Source organism: Clytia hemisphaerica, unplaced genomic scaffold, assembly GCF_902728285.1.
Source record: "Clytia hemisphaerica strain Z4C2 unplaced genomic scaffold, Clytia hemisphaerica genome assembly, whole genome shotgun sequence".
NCBI classification, from domain to species: Eukaryota; Metazoa; Cnidaria; class Hydrozoa; order Leptothecata; family Clytiidae; genus Clytia; species Clytia hemisphaerica.
The window spans coordinates 1,398,489-1,412,456 of NW_027103247.1; the positions used below are offsets into that span (position 1 = coordinate 1,398,489).

At 36.3% G+C, this 13,968-nt stretch overlaps 3 protein-coding genes across 3 annotated transcripts in view; 1 reads left to right on the forward strand and 2 right to left on the reverse strand.

Annotated features, from left to right (window-relative positions):
* The window catches only part of LOC136813451 (diacylglycerol kinase delta-like), a 64,140-nt gene extending 60,755 nt beyond the window's left edge, over positions 1 to 3,385 (reverse strand). Inside the window, exon 1 of the mRNA XM_067070002.1 lies at positions 3,030 to 3,385. Coding sequence (XP_066926103.1) covers positions 3,030 to 3,227 — 198 coding nt within the window. The 5' untranslated portion in view covers positions 3,228 to 3,385. The remainder of the gene's footprint in view (positions 1 to 3,029) is intronic.
* Positions 3,386 to 7,831: 4,446 nt separating this feature from the next.
* On the reverse strand, positions 7,832 to 10,736 carry LOC136821010 (serine/arginine-rich splicing factor 4-like). Its single transcript, XM_067077279.1, has 3 exons — positions 10,512 to 10,736; positions 9,885 to 10,163; positions 7,832 to 8,510 (listed from the first exon to the last, which is right to left on the reverse strand). The coding sequence occupies exons 1-3, from the start codon at positions 10,690 to 10,692 to the stop codon at positions 7,921 to 7,923; spliced, it is 1,050 nt and encodes a 349-aa protein (XP_066933380.1). The 5' UTR covers positions 10,693 to 10,736; the 3' UTR covers positions 7,832 to 7,920.
* Positions 10,737 to 10,852: 116 nt separating this feature from the next.
* On the forward strand, positions 10,853 to 13,516 carry LOC136821113 (uncharacterized). Its single transcript, XM_067077371.1, has 4 exons — positions 10,853 to 11,034; positions 11,504 to 11,657; positions 12,211 to 12,552; positions 13,235 to 13,516. The coding sequence occupies exons 1-4, from the start codon at positions 10,948 to 10,950 to the stop codon at positions 13,426 to 13,428; spliced, it is 777 nt and encodes a 258-aa protein (XP_066933472.1). The 5' UTR covers positions 10,853 to 10,947; the 3' UTR covers positions 13,429 to 13,516.
* Positions 13,517 to 13,968: the final 452 nt, after the last annotated feature.

Below are 13,968 nucleotides of genomic sequence, written 5' to 3' on the forward strand. Positions count from 1 at the left end.
ATACACGGCTTTTTCGGATGCTCTTATATCGGATGGCCAATAGTCACCTTCATTTTTTAATTTTATTTTTTTATCCACGGATCGCTGATAGTCACTTTTCCGGGGGTTAGGTAGGGTCAGGGTTGCTAGTAACGGCTTGTCACTGTGCCGGGTGCATACTCGGCGCCTTGGGCCCCGCAGGGTTGCTAGTAACGGCTCGAATTTCAGTCAGGTTTAAAAAAGGGGTACTGTTACCCATATTATAATAATATTACCCCCGTCTTTTGCCAGTTCGGTATAATATGTTATGAATTGCGTGGTTTTGCTGTGCGGCGATGGCTCAACGGATAGAGCGCTGGCTTCCGATTCTGAAGGTCTTTCTTTGGTGGTGGTTCGAATCCCACTCGGTGCGAAAATTAGACTGGTCGAAATTGATGGACAAATGATTGACAGGTATGAAAACTCAGTCAGAAATGAGAAACTAAGTCTCAGAAACTCAGACAGTCAGAAAAGAGAAAAATAGGATAAGAGATAGGAAAGAAAAGAAAAGAAGGTGAGGCGACTTTTGGCCATCCGATATAACATTTTCCGGCTTTTTCAGACTCCGAATCCAGTCTAAACAAAACCCTCCGGTATTTCCGAAAAATATTACGGAAACTCACGAAATTTCTCCTCGTTCCCTGCGTATTACGGCTTCTTGATGCTTACTATAGCGCCAAATAATATCCTGGCCCATTGTCTGTTTTTCGAACGCGTAAGATTACGTAATTCGTAAACAAAACATCAGATTCCATTTCTGAAGTCATATCATCTCCGTTTCTCTTCCTTGTCCTCCGTACGGAGACATAACGAACGGCGGGCTGGATGAGCTATGCTCAACTGTGATGATTCGGTTGTTGTACTTTCGCTTTTTCTCTTGTTCGTTTGATATAGGAATGTGCTTTGAAGTTTCTGGTTAAGCTGGTGCGGGTGACTTTTTGCGAGAGGATTTATGATCCTTACGTCAAAGAATGCAAGTCCCCTTTGCCAAAAACTTCTGGCTGACACGTCAAGTCCAGCTTTTTCTGTTTTGTTGGAGTTGTTTGGTAGTGATTCTCCAGTTAGAGGTTGTAGGTGAGGTTCGATGGAGATGCCAGTGTGAGGTTGGTCATCTCGTCATGGCGTTGGTGGATGAAACCTCCTTTCGGCGGACAGGAAAAGGGCATGGTCGATATCAAATCGAAGGCCACAAATGCACAATTGATCGGAAGGTATTTCGCTGTCCATCTGTATCTCAAGCTAAGGGCATCAGCAAATTCCCTTTTATTCAGACAGAAACCGTCGCTTTCAACTGGTATGATCGTCAACCAGCTTGTTGAAGTACCTTTCCGAGAAGCAAGTTCTTTTGCTTTTCTCTGCCCGACGCTTATCCTCTCCCTAAGTACCTTCAATGTATCGTTTTCTCGATCTTCCTTCGACTTTGTGATTTCTCTCTTGACTTTAGCATCGTCAGGTATATCGACGTTGCTTGCGTTTTGGTTCTTTATTCCTATTCGACTGGACAGGTTGGAAGTTACTTTCTGTGAGCTGAAGAATTGTGTTATTGACCACGTAGTTAAAGACAGGGATTGAAAGCCGGAAAGCCCACCTTTTTTCGGTGGCAGCGTTAATAAAAGGCGCTCATCGGCGGAGCAATGATGTCAGTGATAGCTTGTAATGAATATATCGTGTCGAGGATAAGATCGAAAGGTGCAGGACATTGCACTGTAGTGAAACTTTGTAATGTCAGATTTTCTTATGACGTATTGTTTTGAGAAATTAGTCCTAGATAGTTGCACGAGGTTCCACCCCTTAACGTAAATGTTTTTTTAGATTTTTTCGAAGCATTTCGATATTGAAAATGAGATGGCACATGGTCAGATAGTACCTGCTATAAGATCGAAATATTTCAAGAAAACCACAGGTGGAACCTCGTGCAGCCATTGGGAAGTACCTTAGGTACCCTGAGTAGACCATCCAACCATCAATTGATTCGTTGATCACATAATGTTACTATGGTCTATCAAGTCAAGAAACAGTTATTTATTATACTAGACAGAGTATTGAAATAAAACATGACAGTCAGCTCAACCTAAAGCCCTTTTACCAACTCGTCAGATTATCTAATCTACAATATTGAATACTTAACATCTCAAGGGAAGACTGGTGGTAAACTTTTACCTCCCCTCAGTATGTGTTAGTTTATAAAACACCGGAAAAAGGAGGCCACGAATCATCAACAGCAATAGGCGAAGGAATTTCCCTACTATAAATTGACAAAAAGAATACATTCGCCCAAAGGTCCGAACATCAAAAACTTTGGAGTTGATTTATCCACTGCTAAAGGATAGAAAAATGTTCTTTCTCTCAAAGGGTCGAAATTTTAGCTCCAATATACCGTCCCCTCGCAAAGCTAGTACCCTCGAACGAAAATACGACAGGACCTTCATCTCTGAGAATTGTGCAGATGCAGCCACCATACTTTACCAAGTATCACGGTATTTGATTAAGATTCGATCATTGTCTAAAAAATTTGCCTCTGGTACCTACAACACCGATCCTTCCTTATCCCACCTAAGTTTGATTGACTTTCTTACTGAAACTGGAACGTAATAAAGAATGCAAAGAATGCTAGGATTCGGGAATACGAGATTAGATTTCTCTCTTTAACACAAGAGGACTAGAGCATAGATTTATAAATCCCGAAGGGCTAGATGTCTGGCTTTAAGACATCGCAGGCAAAAAAAAGTAAATATCGGAAAAATATATTGTTACTTCTGTTTTCGAAAACCTGTGAAGCTTCGGATTGGTCAAGCGCGCTGAAATTCTATTGTAATGTCACGTGATCTAGGTAGGATTTCCTACCCAACCACGGCACTCTTTTCAGCAAAAGCTTTACATCTAGCCCTTTCGGGCTTTATAAATCTATGGACCAGAGTAGGCCGTGTCTTATCAAGGAGTAAGTAAATGAGCGAGAAAAAAAACAAAAGAAACGACGAAAAAAAACAAAAGAAACGACCAATATAATATACCTCTCCCGATTTGTTTCTTTTGTTCTTTCCGTATTTGGAATATTTCCGCGTATAAGAATGTCCCGGTTTCGATGGTGGTGATTTTTCTTGCTCCACAACATTGCTTTTGGTAGTTTTAGATTCTTCTGATAAAAATCTTTCATCTTCATCTTCATAAGAGGAAGAAGATACAGAATAAAACCCAGATCGAGTACTCATGTTTTCCAAGCTTTCTGTATCCAGTTTGTCTTACATATTATTATTACATTCGAGTTGATATTTATGTAACGCTCGGAATTGAAAGTCATCAATTGAGAAATCTATATCTGTTAATTCGATTACCAGCCAAAAATATCATAATTTTTCCAACAAAATGTAAAATGACATGAAATAGATTTCTTGATTTAATATGTAGATAGTTTTTATGATCGATTCAAAAATGCAATCTCAGCAAAGCTAACATGTATAACCAAGTCATGCGATACTACAATCGAAATTTATCGAAAAATTAAACCAAATATCGAATAAATAAACCCTTCCTCTTGATCTTTCGTTGAAAATTAACCATCAACCAATCGATATCCAGGAAAAATTTATTGGTTTGATTCTAATATGCTTAAATTCTCAAACAATAATTCCACAGTAAAATGCACTCTGTGATATAACTATAGTATGGTTGTATGAATTCATTTATAAACCACGTTTGATTTATATTCTATATCTTCCACAATTATCCCAATACACATTTAATACCATAATGACATAAGTTATTAACATATTATAAAATCCACTGTTTTCTAAAAAAATATTTTAATACCTTTAGCAAAGAAAACATTTAACATAAAACGAATATAGGTATAAGTCGGTAGAAAGGAGATTTTTTCTCTCGTAAGCACGCTTATAAGCCCTCAGTCATTTAGAAAGGTTGAGGTTTTTATATGCCACCATTAGAAAAGGTTCAAAGAATCTCTAAAAATCGTATTTTCAGAAGTTTGTCTTTGATAATAAGAAACCATGGATATGTTTTAAGCATATAAAGCGTATGATATAAAATAATTTTTTTCAAAAAGTTTTTATTTTATATGCGAAAAAAAAGAATAGCCTTTTAATCGTAGATAACCAAGACTGCCCACGCTTTAATGGTGAGATGCTATACGTAGATTAAAAAAGAAAGTCAATTTTGATTTTGTCTCTACACAATCACAAAGAAAACTTTTTTTTTAAATCCAGTCCTCATTTTCGAAAATCCCTTCTAATAGAATTATATCATATCCAGTTAACTAGACTCTAATCGACAGGCGGTATCGAAAGGACAAAGGCTATACAACAAACAAATTGCAGATTATAAAGTCACAACCAATTTTTTCCTTAAACCGGCGACGAAAAAGCCCGATTTTGCTAAATACTAGATGCGCAATAATTGCAAAGCATTACAGATTGTTGCACCACTGTCTAATATAGAATGCAAAGTCCTTTTTCCTATATCCGACAGAAAAGTCTTGAAGCTTAAAAGAATAATCAGTTAATTTTGCCTCTTACTGTCTCTGCTGCCAAAGCTGAATAAAAGGGACCGTAAAATTTGAAAATCGGAAAATGGGGTGCTAATTCCTAGGTTAAAAGGTGTTAAGGTTAAACGATGTAAAAAGGTTAATTTGGTTTTACGAATAACAGTCGTCAAACTTATTACGGCAATCTTTTCAGATTAATGCAGGAATTTTATTAAAGGAGGTCTGGTTACTCTTCGTTGAGCACGTCCCATTATAATTCATCTAGTGAAAGTTAAAACTGCTGACATGATACGTCGTAACAACGTTCTTGTAATGTTTAGAGCATTTACGTGCACCGCGAAGAGTGTGCTAGGAACGACAGCAAAGTAGCGAAAAAGATTGCCGTATCAGGAAAATTTAGCTTTTGACTTTGCAAGATTCTTGTTGTAGAATTTTCTGCGGGAGAACTATTGTCCTCAGATGGTTAATTTGCAAGACAAATCTGAAGTTATGTCTCCATCACTGAGAAACACACATACTCGCTAGTAAGGATTTGGTGGGAGCTTTTCTTTAAAAAGATTACCTTGACTTAGGTAGCCCAGCTATGACGCACTCTATCTGACATTCAACGGACGTTAGATTTATGTTAAAACATGCTTTGTTTTCTTTTAACTGGTAGAAAATTTAGAAAACCCTGCTTACACTGCCATTTTCAGTATAATTCCCTATAAATCAAGTAATAGAAACAAGAACTGCAGTGGTGGTTAATAACCGTTAATCTGCGTTCTCCTGACGGTCGTTAATTTGATTCTCCCGTCCCACGGCCTCTTACGAACGAATTGTGAATTATGGTCAAGTATCATAAGCAACCAGTTTTCAGCACCAGCCCGTATTTAGAATATTTCACATCCCGCCAAACCTCAATATTCCAAACAAAGTCATTTTAGCTAATTCTTTTTCATTCTTCATCAAAGCGATCAAGAAAAAACAAAAAATACGGAAATATTTATTCAGTTAGCCCGTATTCAACTTCTCAAAATACAATATATCTTTGAGTGAAATAAACAATCCATGGACAAATTCTCGTCTTTTTTTGATATCAGCTTTTTAATTTAAAGCAGCCTTCACACTTTACATCAAAATATAGTAGAAAAGTGTGTATAGCAAATCGTCGAACAATATTGTAAATAAAAGAAAAATGAGGAAAAACGAATGAAAATGATGTAGAGAAAACTCAACGAATAAAAGTGAAAATTTGTAATTTAAATAACGATTAGTTTTTCTGTTTGAACAGCAGTACAATTAAGGGCAACATCCTAGTCCAAGAAAAATACTGTTTTTCGCTTTGTATTTCCTTCCTTTCCTATCGTTAGTTATATAACTGTATCAAATCTTCCGATTGCGGGCTGGCGGCCGCCCACGCTAAGGTCTAAAGGAGCAGATCAATTCCCCATCGGAGAAGAATATTAGTCGGCTTTTGATGTGCCGCACCCCCAATCGGGTTCAACTACCCTTACGCATAAAGCTGGACAGTTGGACCCGCCAATCCCCGATAAAACGAGTACTGGGTTACCAGGCCTCCCGCTGCAAAATCCTTGACACGGTCTTGCAAAATTCCGTAATGATGTTTAAAAATTTTGCCGACTTTCAGAGCTTTAGCGTTAAATGTTTTCGAATAACTACAGGTTTAATAAAATTTGAGGTTTAACCACCCTTTGAACGTCCAAGAAGGCATTACCAGTTCTACCCAGGCCAGTAACCTAAGGGTAAGTTGTACCTGCAGTACCCTAAGTTTTGTTATGCTTTCCAAAATGCGCTCCACGGACCATATTTAGCCTATAATGTATATAAGAATAAAAATGCACGAGCCCAGCCCCCCTCCAATCCATCGGCATTCATCATCACGTCATCACGAAAATTACCATAAGATTGTTCTTCACGAAAAGTAGCCCTACAGGCCCCAGGCATCACAACTAAACTAAAAAACACCAATCACGCAAAAATATACCCTTGATCCAAGGTAATCTTAAAACAGAGTAGAAATTCAGATCAAAAGTAAGTATTCTACTAGGTCATTTCATTCATCCATTGACCAATAAAGAGTATTATGAATTGGCTGTATTTGAAAATTGTTGAGACAAGCTAACGAAAGGGAAACGTGAATAATTTCTTACATCCTTTGGGATTTACTCATCAACTCAATAGTCACATGTTGTCTTCCGGGCGACAGGGAAATTAGGAATCCTGGATATAAGAACGTTTGAAAAGTTAAGAGTTGTCACATAATGTGATAAAAATTGAAGAACATAGAATCGAAGAAGAGATTTTTTTACGTGCGAGCAGTTATCGAAAATTACACCATTAGCCAAATGAGATCTTTGGTTCTAACGAATTCCCCTATACTTTTGTTCACATGGAATTCTGTCGCTGTAATTAAGCTTTATAAGTTAAGTCCTAGCAGATGATCATTAACTTTCTTACAAAAAGTTGAATATTTTCTAAAATAAAATAAAACCACGTCATTCCCTTGAAAATCGGGGTTTCTTATTGTTAGTATCATTAAATATAAATATCGCGTGAAGATTTTCGCCTGTTCATTTTGAAATTAAGAGATAATTGAGGGAAAATGGACCAAAATGAACTAGGATGTAGAATCTGGCTTTGACTTTTATTCGAATAAAGAACAGGCTTAACATTTCTTAAAAATTGAGAATTGAGAAAGAAAAAATAAGATTTTTCGAAAAAAGAAAAAGAATCGGGTTTTTATCATGACTTTGCGAATCAAAAATTTCCAAGTGCAAAAGGTGACAACTATTAACTAAAACAATCGCACTCAGCTAACCTCAACATCAAAATATTTATCTTAAATTTGACATAAAATATGTAAGTTTTATAAGCATTTTCCCCGATCAATAAAATAAGGCCTACTATCTCATTTCGGAAACACTTTCTAAATATAGCTGGAAGAGTTACTATAAATAGCACTTGTTTGAAAATTAAAAAATAATTTCATTTGCGGAAAAAATAAAATGATATAAAGAAAATAACAGGGTGGTCCCAAAAAGATAAGCTAGAAATTAAATCACGGGACCAAAATTATAATCGGCCGTTAGGTAAAAGGGAAAATGGGAACTAAAAACTACCCAAAAACAAAAAAATATACATTTTTGGTACCACCAAGAAATTCCTTTAAAATACAATGAAAATAATTTTGTTAAAACAGGGGGGTCAAAAAATAAACCAAAAATTTATTAATGTTATTTTCCGGCCACCCCGCAGAGCGAAATTCATCCAGGTTCTTCCAAATTTTTGTCAGTGAGTTTTTTCCCAGATAATTTGAAGCAAATTGTTTGTAAATTTCATGTTTCCGTATTTCAATTCACTTATATTTTATTATCATTTCATAATTTCATTTCCTCTATAAACTATTTACGCCTAGATGATTCGGAACGCTCTGAACGCCTTTTCGAGCCACCACCGGATGTGCCTCCTTTCCGCTCACGACCACGTCCGGATGAAGATCTTGAAGATTCTTTCGGAACACCAGCTTGCTTTGATGACTCCGTTTTGGAGCGTTCCGATCGTACACCTTCCTTTCGTTCACCCGATTTTCCGGAACTTCCTCTCTCTCGTTTTGAACTTTTATCAGAGCTACTCTTCTTCTTCTTATCCTCAGAGGTGGATTTTTTCTTTTCTTGTTTTTTGCCATCATTTTTGCTTTTCGTCTTTTTCTCTGACTTACCACCTTTTTCTACATCTCGTTTTTGTTTTGATTTCTTGGTTAATTTGTTGGTTTGTTTCTTGGGAGCCTCATAGCCTTCCCTTCTACGTGACAATATCAATGAAGCACTCATCATAAAGACAACGAGTAACAAATCAAATAAAATAGCACCTAAAAAGATTTCTCCACGCACACGTGATGATGATTTTGAGCCAGCACATGGAGTGGAAGACTGGGACGACTGAGGGCTCGATGATCCAGAGTTGTCTTTAATTTTGACTTGAGTTTCACCACCTGAAGTAGAAGTTAGGAATAAAAAAATAATAGTTAAACTAATTTAATCGAGAAATTTTGATCAACAGCAACCGTTAAACACCGAGAAACGTAGGAAGATAGTATACCGTCGTTTTTCACTGCCTCTTTTCTAGTAGAAAAAGACCAGGAGTACGACCGGGTAGTTAAAAGATAAGCTTCGGAAAGACAAGCAATAGACCTTATCGGAGTTGTTTATTTTTCTAAAAAAGCGATGCATTGTGAGATTGTTTCGAGTGTGTTACAATAGAAATCTCTTAGGAACTCCTCGAGGGAATTCTATTGTAATACACTCGAAACAATACCACAATGCATCGCTTTTTTAGAAAAATCAAAAACTCCAATAAGGTCTATTCGTAAGTAAACACAAGATTTTCCGTACCTTTAGAAAAAACTTTCCAATCTCATGCCGGTTATCCCGAGAAAAATAGCGGAAAGATCCGGGAAAAGTCTGAAAATCATGGAATCGTGGAATCTTATACAAAACAACGGTAAGGAATTTAAAAGGGTTTACTAAATTATTCTTGAGTCACTTACCACAACGTTTAGCCAGAGGAATGTAAAGAGATGGGAAAACAGCTTCTTGAAAACAATGGAAAAACGGCTCGTCATATACCAGGCCTCTTGCCCTTAAGGGAGTTTATGTCGAGTAAATAGGTTTCTTTTGTTGTCGCTATAAAAAATCTGCATAATTCTTTTGTTTCAAGCCTGATTATGCGCAAACTTTTAGGGCTATTTTGGGTACACCTCTTCTATACGAAAAGGTACCTATATCTTCTTGATCAGAATTTCTTAGCGATTCTACTGATATAACCGCATTATGACCGCACCATAATATGGAAAGCTAGGGCTCGAGAAAATTATAACTTCATCTTGATTTTACTCGACTTCTGACAGTTTCACAGGAACCAATTTAATATCATCGCGTTAAGAATTTCTTTTGCTATACATTGGTAAAAATATTGCTCCTTATTCTTAAAAATTGAACTAGTAATCGGCAAAAAAGGAAAAACAAATTTTCATTTTTATCGTCAAATCATGTAGAAACCGTCCGATTTGTATGGCGAGCCGTCTTTTCTGGACTTTCATTTAATGACCTAATCAACGTTTTTACAATAGAATTTTCAATATAAGTGATCGTTGAACTTTGAGTAATCAGAAAAGCTGTTTTTCCATCTCTTTACATTCCTCTGGTTTAGGTGAACTTATGAGTAATTTGAAAAATAAAAATGACAGAAACACGAATCTTATTAAATAGCTTTGGTATATTTGGAAAACTCAGTCTTTCTAAAGGTCGCTAGGTGTTAAAGAACCGAAAATTCTGAAGATTGAATAAGATTTAAGTAAAAAACATACCGTGCATGTATTCATTTTTATTGTTCACTTTCCATGTTAATTTGCACTGTAGCGAAGCACTTTCAATTTCAACTGGTATATTTTGCAGTTGTAACACACAAGCCTCATTTATGGTGTCACGATGGGCGGACGCCAGATTTTTAAGTTCTAAAGAGTCTGTCGCTCGAAGAGTGGATTGTAAATCACTGCTTGCTTTCTTTGTGATCATAAACTCTTTAACTTTCTGGGTTAATGCTAACGTGACCAAAGGTGGATCCTTAGTGCTGCTTGGATTAAGTGCTATACAAAAAAAAAGATAGATAATAAATTTTTAATCAAACAGCAATCGCCCCTTTCTACCAAAGTGTATTAACTTTAAGTGTATAAATTTGGCGAAATTGATGATTTATATCCAGGCTAAAATTTGACGGGAAGATAATCTATTTTGCTCAATTTTCGTAATTTTCACAGTAGCTTCAGTCATTTTTGTAGTCAAAATTTAATCTCCATCGAAAATCGTATTTGGGCCACTCACAAAATAAACCAATATCAAAGTCAAGGCACTTAAGCTACCTCCAAGAATCTATAGACATATCTATATCAGAACTATGGATTGTTTTTTACCTTTTGCCAGAGCTTAAGGCTTACCTTCATTTCTATAACCACAATTGAATAAAACTAACGCATCTTTAGGTACTGTATACTTCCATTCTAATTTGATGGTATCTCCGATGTTGGCGTTAATCACTCGTGAATGTTTGCGTTGGATACGTTCTAGGCACTGTTGAAAATTAAACCATAATAAAAATAATAGAAATTTCAACCACATATTGTTAAGAAGTCATGGTGGTTGTCGGCAACCATTTTTATCCATTTTTTTATTTGAAAAGTTGATACTTTGTTTTTTTTTAAACCAAAATTCGGGTGCTATGGTGATTAAAAATATTTGACGTCACACGAAAAAATTGCGAAAAATAACTGACGTCAGATATAAAACTTCAAAATTGAACATAACTTGCTACGAGGAGACACGAATTTTGGAAAAGAAATCAAATCAAATTGGTACTTGCTTTAGCACACAACTATGGCTCTCCAACGCTCTTTTCTATACTTTTTCGTTCTTTTAGCTTTCGCTAATCTTCTACACACATCTACATCTTCTATTGTAGAGGTAAGTTTCCGTTTTTCTTGTTACAAAGTTTGAGAGTACGCAGAAAAGAAATCTTACAGCATTCTCACTCCACATTCTCATAACCAAGAAAGTTGATGTTTGAAAGCAAAGTTTCACGTTTTTGAATCTTCTTTATGAAACTTTCTACTGATACTCTTCACTCAGTACTGAATAAGCTTACTCCCACTAATCCTTTCTTTCTCATGACAGGTTTCTGGCTCTTCTAGAGGCTGTTCATTAGGTAGACTGTTCATTCACGAGAGTAGGTAGCGGCTTCCATCCTCTTCCATTCAATGAAAACTAAAATACTTTCTTTCAGCAAAACCTTTTCGGTAAAAACCCATCTTCAGTGCTAGATATTAAATTAAAACTTTCAACAAACAGATTTCTAACATCTAGCTAGTGCTGAAATAAAATAAAACTTTCCCGTTTCTTTACTCATTAAAAATTGTATCAATCTCTTTTGCAGGTGCAACAACCTTTCAGCACCGAGGCAAAAGTAAAGCCTGGTGATTCAGTTGAATTTATATGGCGCTACCAAAGACGGGCGCGTCTTCATAGATTCTTCTGTGGATATTTCAACTTGGAACAACAGTTCGTTATACTGGCTGCAGACTTCAATGGTAAGTTTTTCCTAACTAACAAGTTTTTTTCTAAGCATAAGATACATCTTTGAAAGCCTCATTATCCTTATAACACTACTTGTTTGAGGTTAAAATCTATCAATGCTTTGCTTATGCTTTGCTTTGATGGCGTTGTGGTATAATGGACATCAACTTTGATTCCTGTACAGGCGACCAAGGTTCGATTCCCACACACAACGGTTCACAAACCTTCGCCCGGGTCAACCCATGCCATGTGAGGGGAATTGGGTAGTCAGTTCAAGGTGCTGACGGGATGCTTACTCAAAGCATCTATAGTTGCGAGAATGGGCTCCCAGAGCCTCCTGTAACTCAACCATAATAGATAGAAATAGATATGGGGTGAAGTAAATTGGACATTATGCGTGTTTTTAATATTTTTGGGATTTGAATGTTTCGGAAGCCTGAGCGAATGCTTAAGTTCGTTCACGTTTTGAGCCAGAATATGCTTATAAGCTTTATTAACACGTACTTATCTAACACAAAACACCAACAGAACTTTCATAACACCTACATATTATTATTATCATTTTAGGTAAGGAGTTCTCTATATCTCACCAAGTACATGATGCTCCTAAGGATGATAAGAAATTACTTGGACGCATTAAGAACAGTTACGCTGTAAACCACGGTTCGAAAATAGCAGAACGTGGCATAACTTTGACCAAATACACCTTTACTGATGCTGGTACCTTTGAATGTGGATATCAGAAAACTCCAATTTCCGGGATACAATATGAAGGAAAAATTACGGTAACGACAAAATACGGACATGCTCGCCCCCCTCAAGCATTGGAATATAGAGGACAGCAATCGGCAAGAGACCGTTCAAATAAAGAGAAGAAAAAATCAGGCTCCTTCCCAGGCTGGGCTATCGGTAAGTGATCACTTACTTACACTTGCTGAAAAACTTTTATAAACAAATATGATTTTATGAATAAAAATTTAAAAAAATAAAATTCAGATTCAAATCTCTTAATGACACAAAGGTAGTTTCATGTTTCTGTGATGAACATCCTTCCATGATGTGATTCTCAATTCCCAAGATAATTTTAACAGGCTTTTGAGAAAAGAAACTAAGTCATTAGGTAATAGAAGTTGGCAGAAATATTGAAGATATTGTTATACGAAGGTCTAAAGGATGACTGTGGTGCATGAAGGTTTTAAGTAAGTTTTTCAGCAAGAGTCGGTACATAATAGAATTTCGTTTGTTCGATAGACGATATTTCGATAACATTAAGAAAATGCCAGATTTAGTACTCCAATAATCAGGTTTTAAGTACAATACCTTACCGGCTCTTTTTACGCCGGCCGTTATTGGTATTATGGCGTAACAAGAGCCGGTAAAAAGAACCACTAAGGTAGTTAAAATTTTCTATTTCCATGATTTCTGCTATGCACGCAGGCAAAAATTACAATATAAGTCCGGTCAATTTGATTACACCGTGAATGTATCTTTCTTTAAATTCGGCGTTAATCAGACCAAAATAAGACCCCTGGTCATTCAAATAAAGTACCTTGCATATGAAAACTTACCTATCCTTCTTTTCTTTGGTCAGGTCTTTCAATCGGCTTACCAATACTGATCGCCATTGTGGCTATCGCAGCATGTATTTACAAACGAAGCAATAAGTTACGGCAATCATTGGGAAGTGACCGTGAAGGATTGATGGCTGATGTCGCCTCTAGTGATGATGATGAAGTCCTCCAGTATCAAAAGAAAGTTGACCTGGCTGCTGCCAAATCCAAATAATTGCCCCAACCACCACTCCAAATCCCCCTCCCCCAATTGCCATTTATGTTTACTTCTTTTTTTTTTATTAATTACTGAAATATAAGACATAAAAAATAATTAGATGTCTTTTCCTATCATCGGGGGTATCACTTTACCCGCTAGAATGTTTAGTTAAAAGCAACTAAGCTCATTCCCTGGTGTACCCTAAAATGAAGTACTTTTATAGACTAATTGAAAAAGGAATGGGAACGAGTTTACAAGGGTTAATGACGTCGAATTTCAAGGCTTATCGATGCTTTCACTTAAATTTAACAAAAGTTGATCTCTTGAAATCTAGAGTCTTATCCTTTCGAGCACAAATCTTACACAATTTCTGGCTATGGATTAATGACCTTTAATCTTGTCTGAAATATTCAATACCCAATTAAAGGAAAATGACCGATCCAAAATTTTAATTATAAATTCAATAATAATCATTTTTCTAGTAAGAATTGCGTGCACGAAGATTAGAAAATTAAAACTATCCAAAAGAAAATGAGGACCAAATACAAATCTACT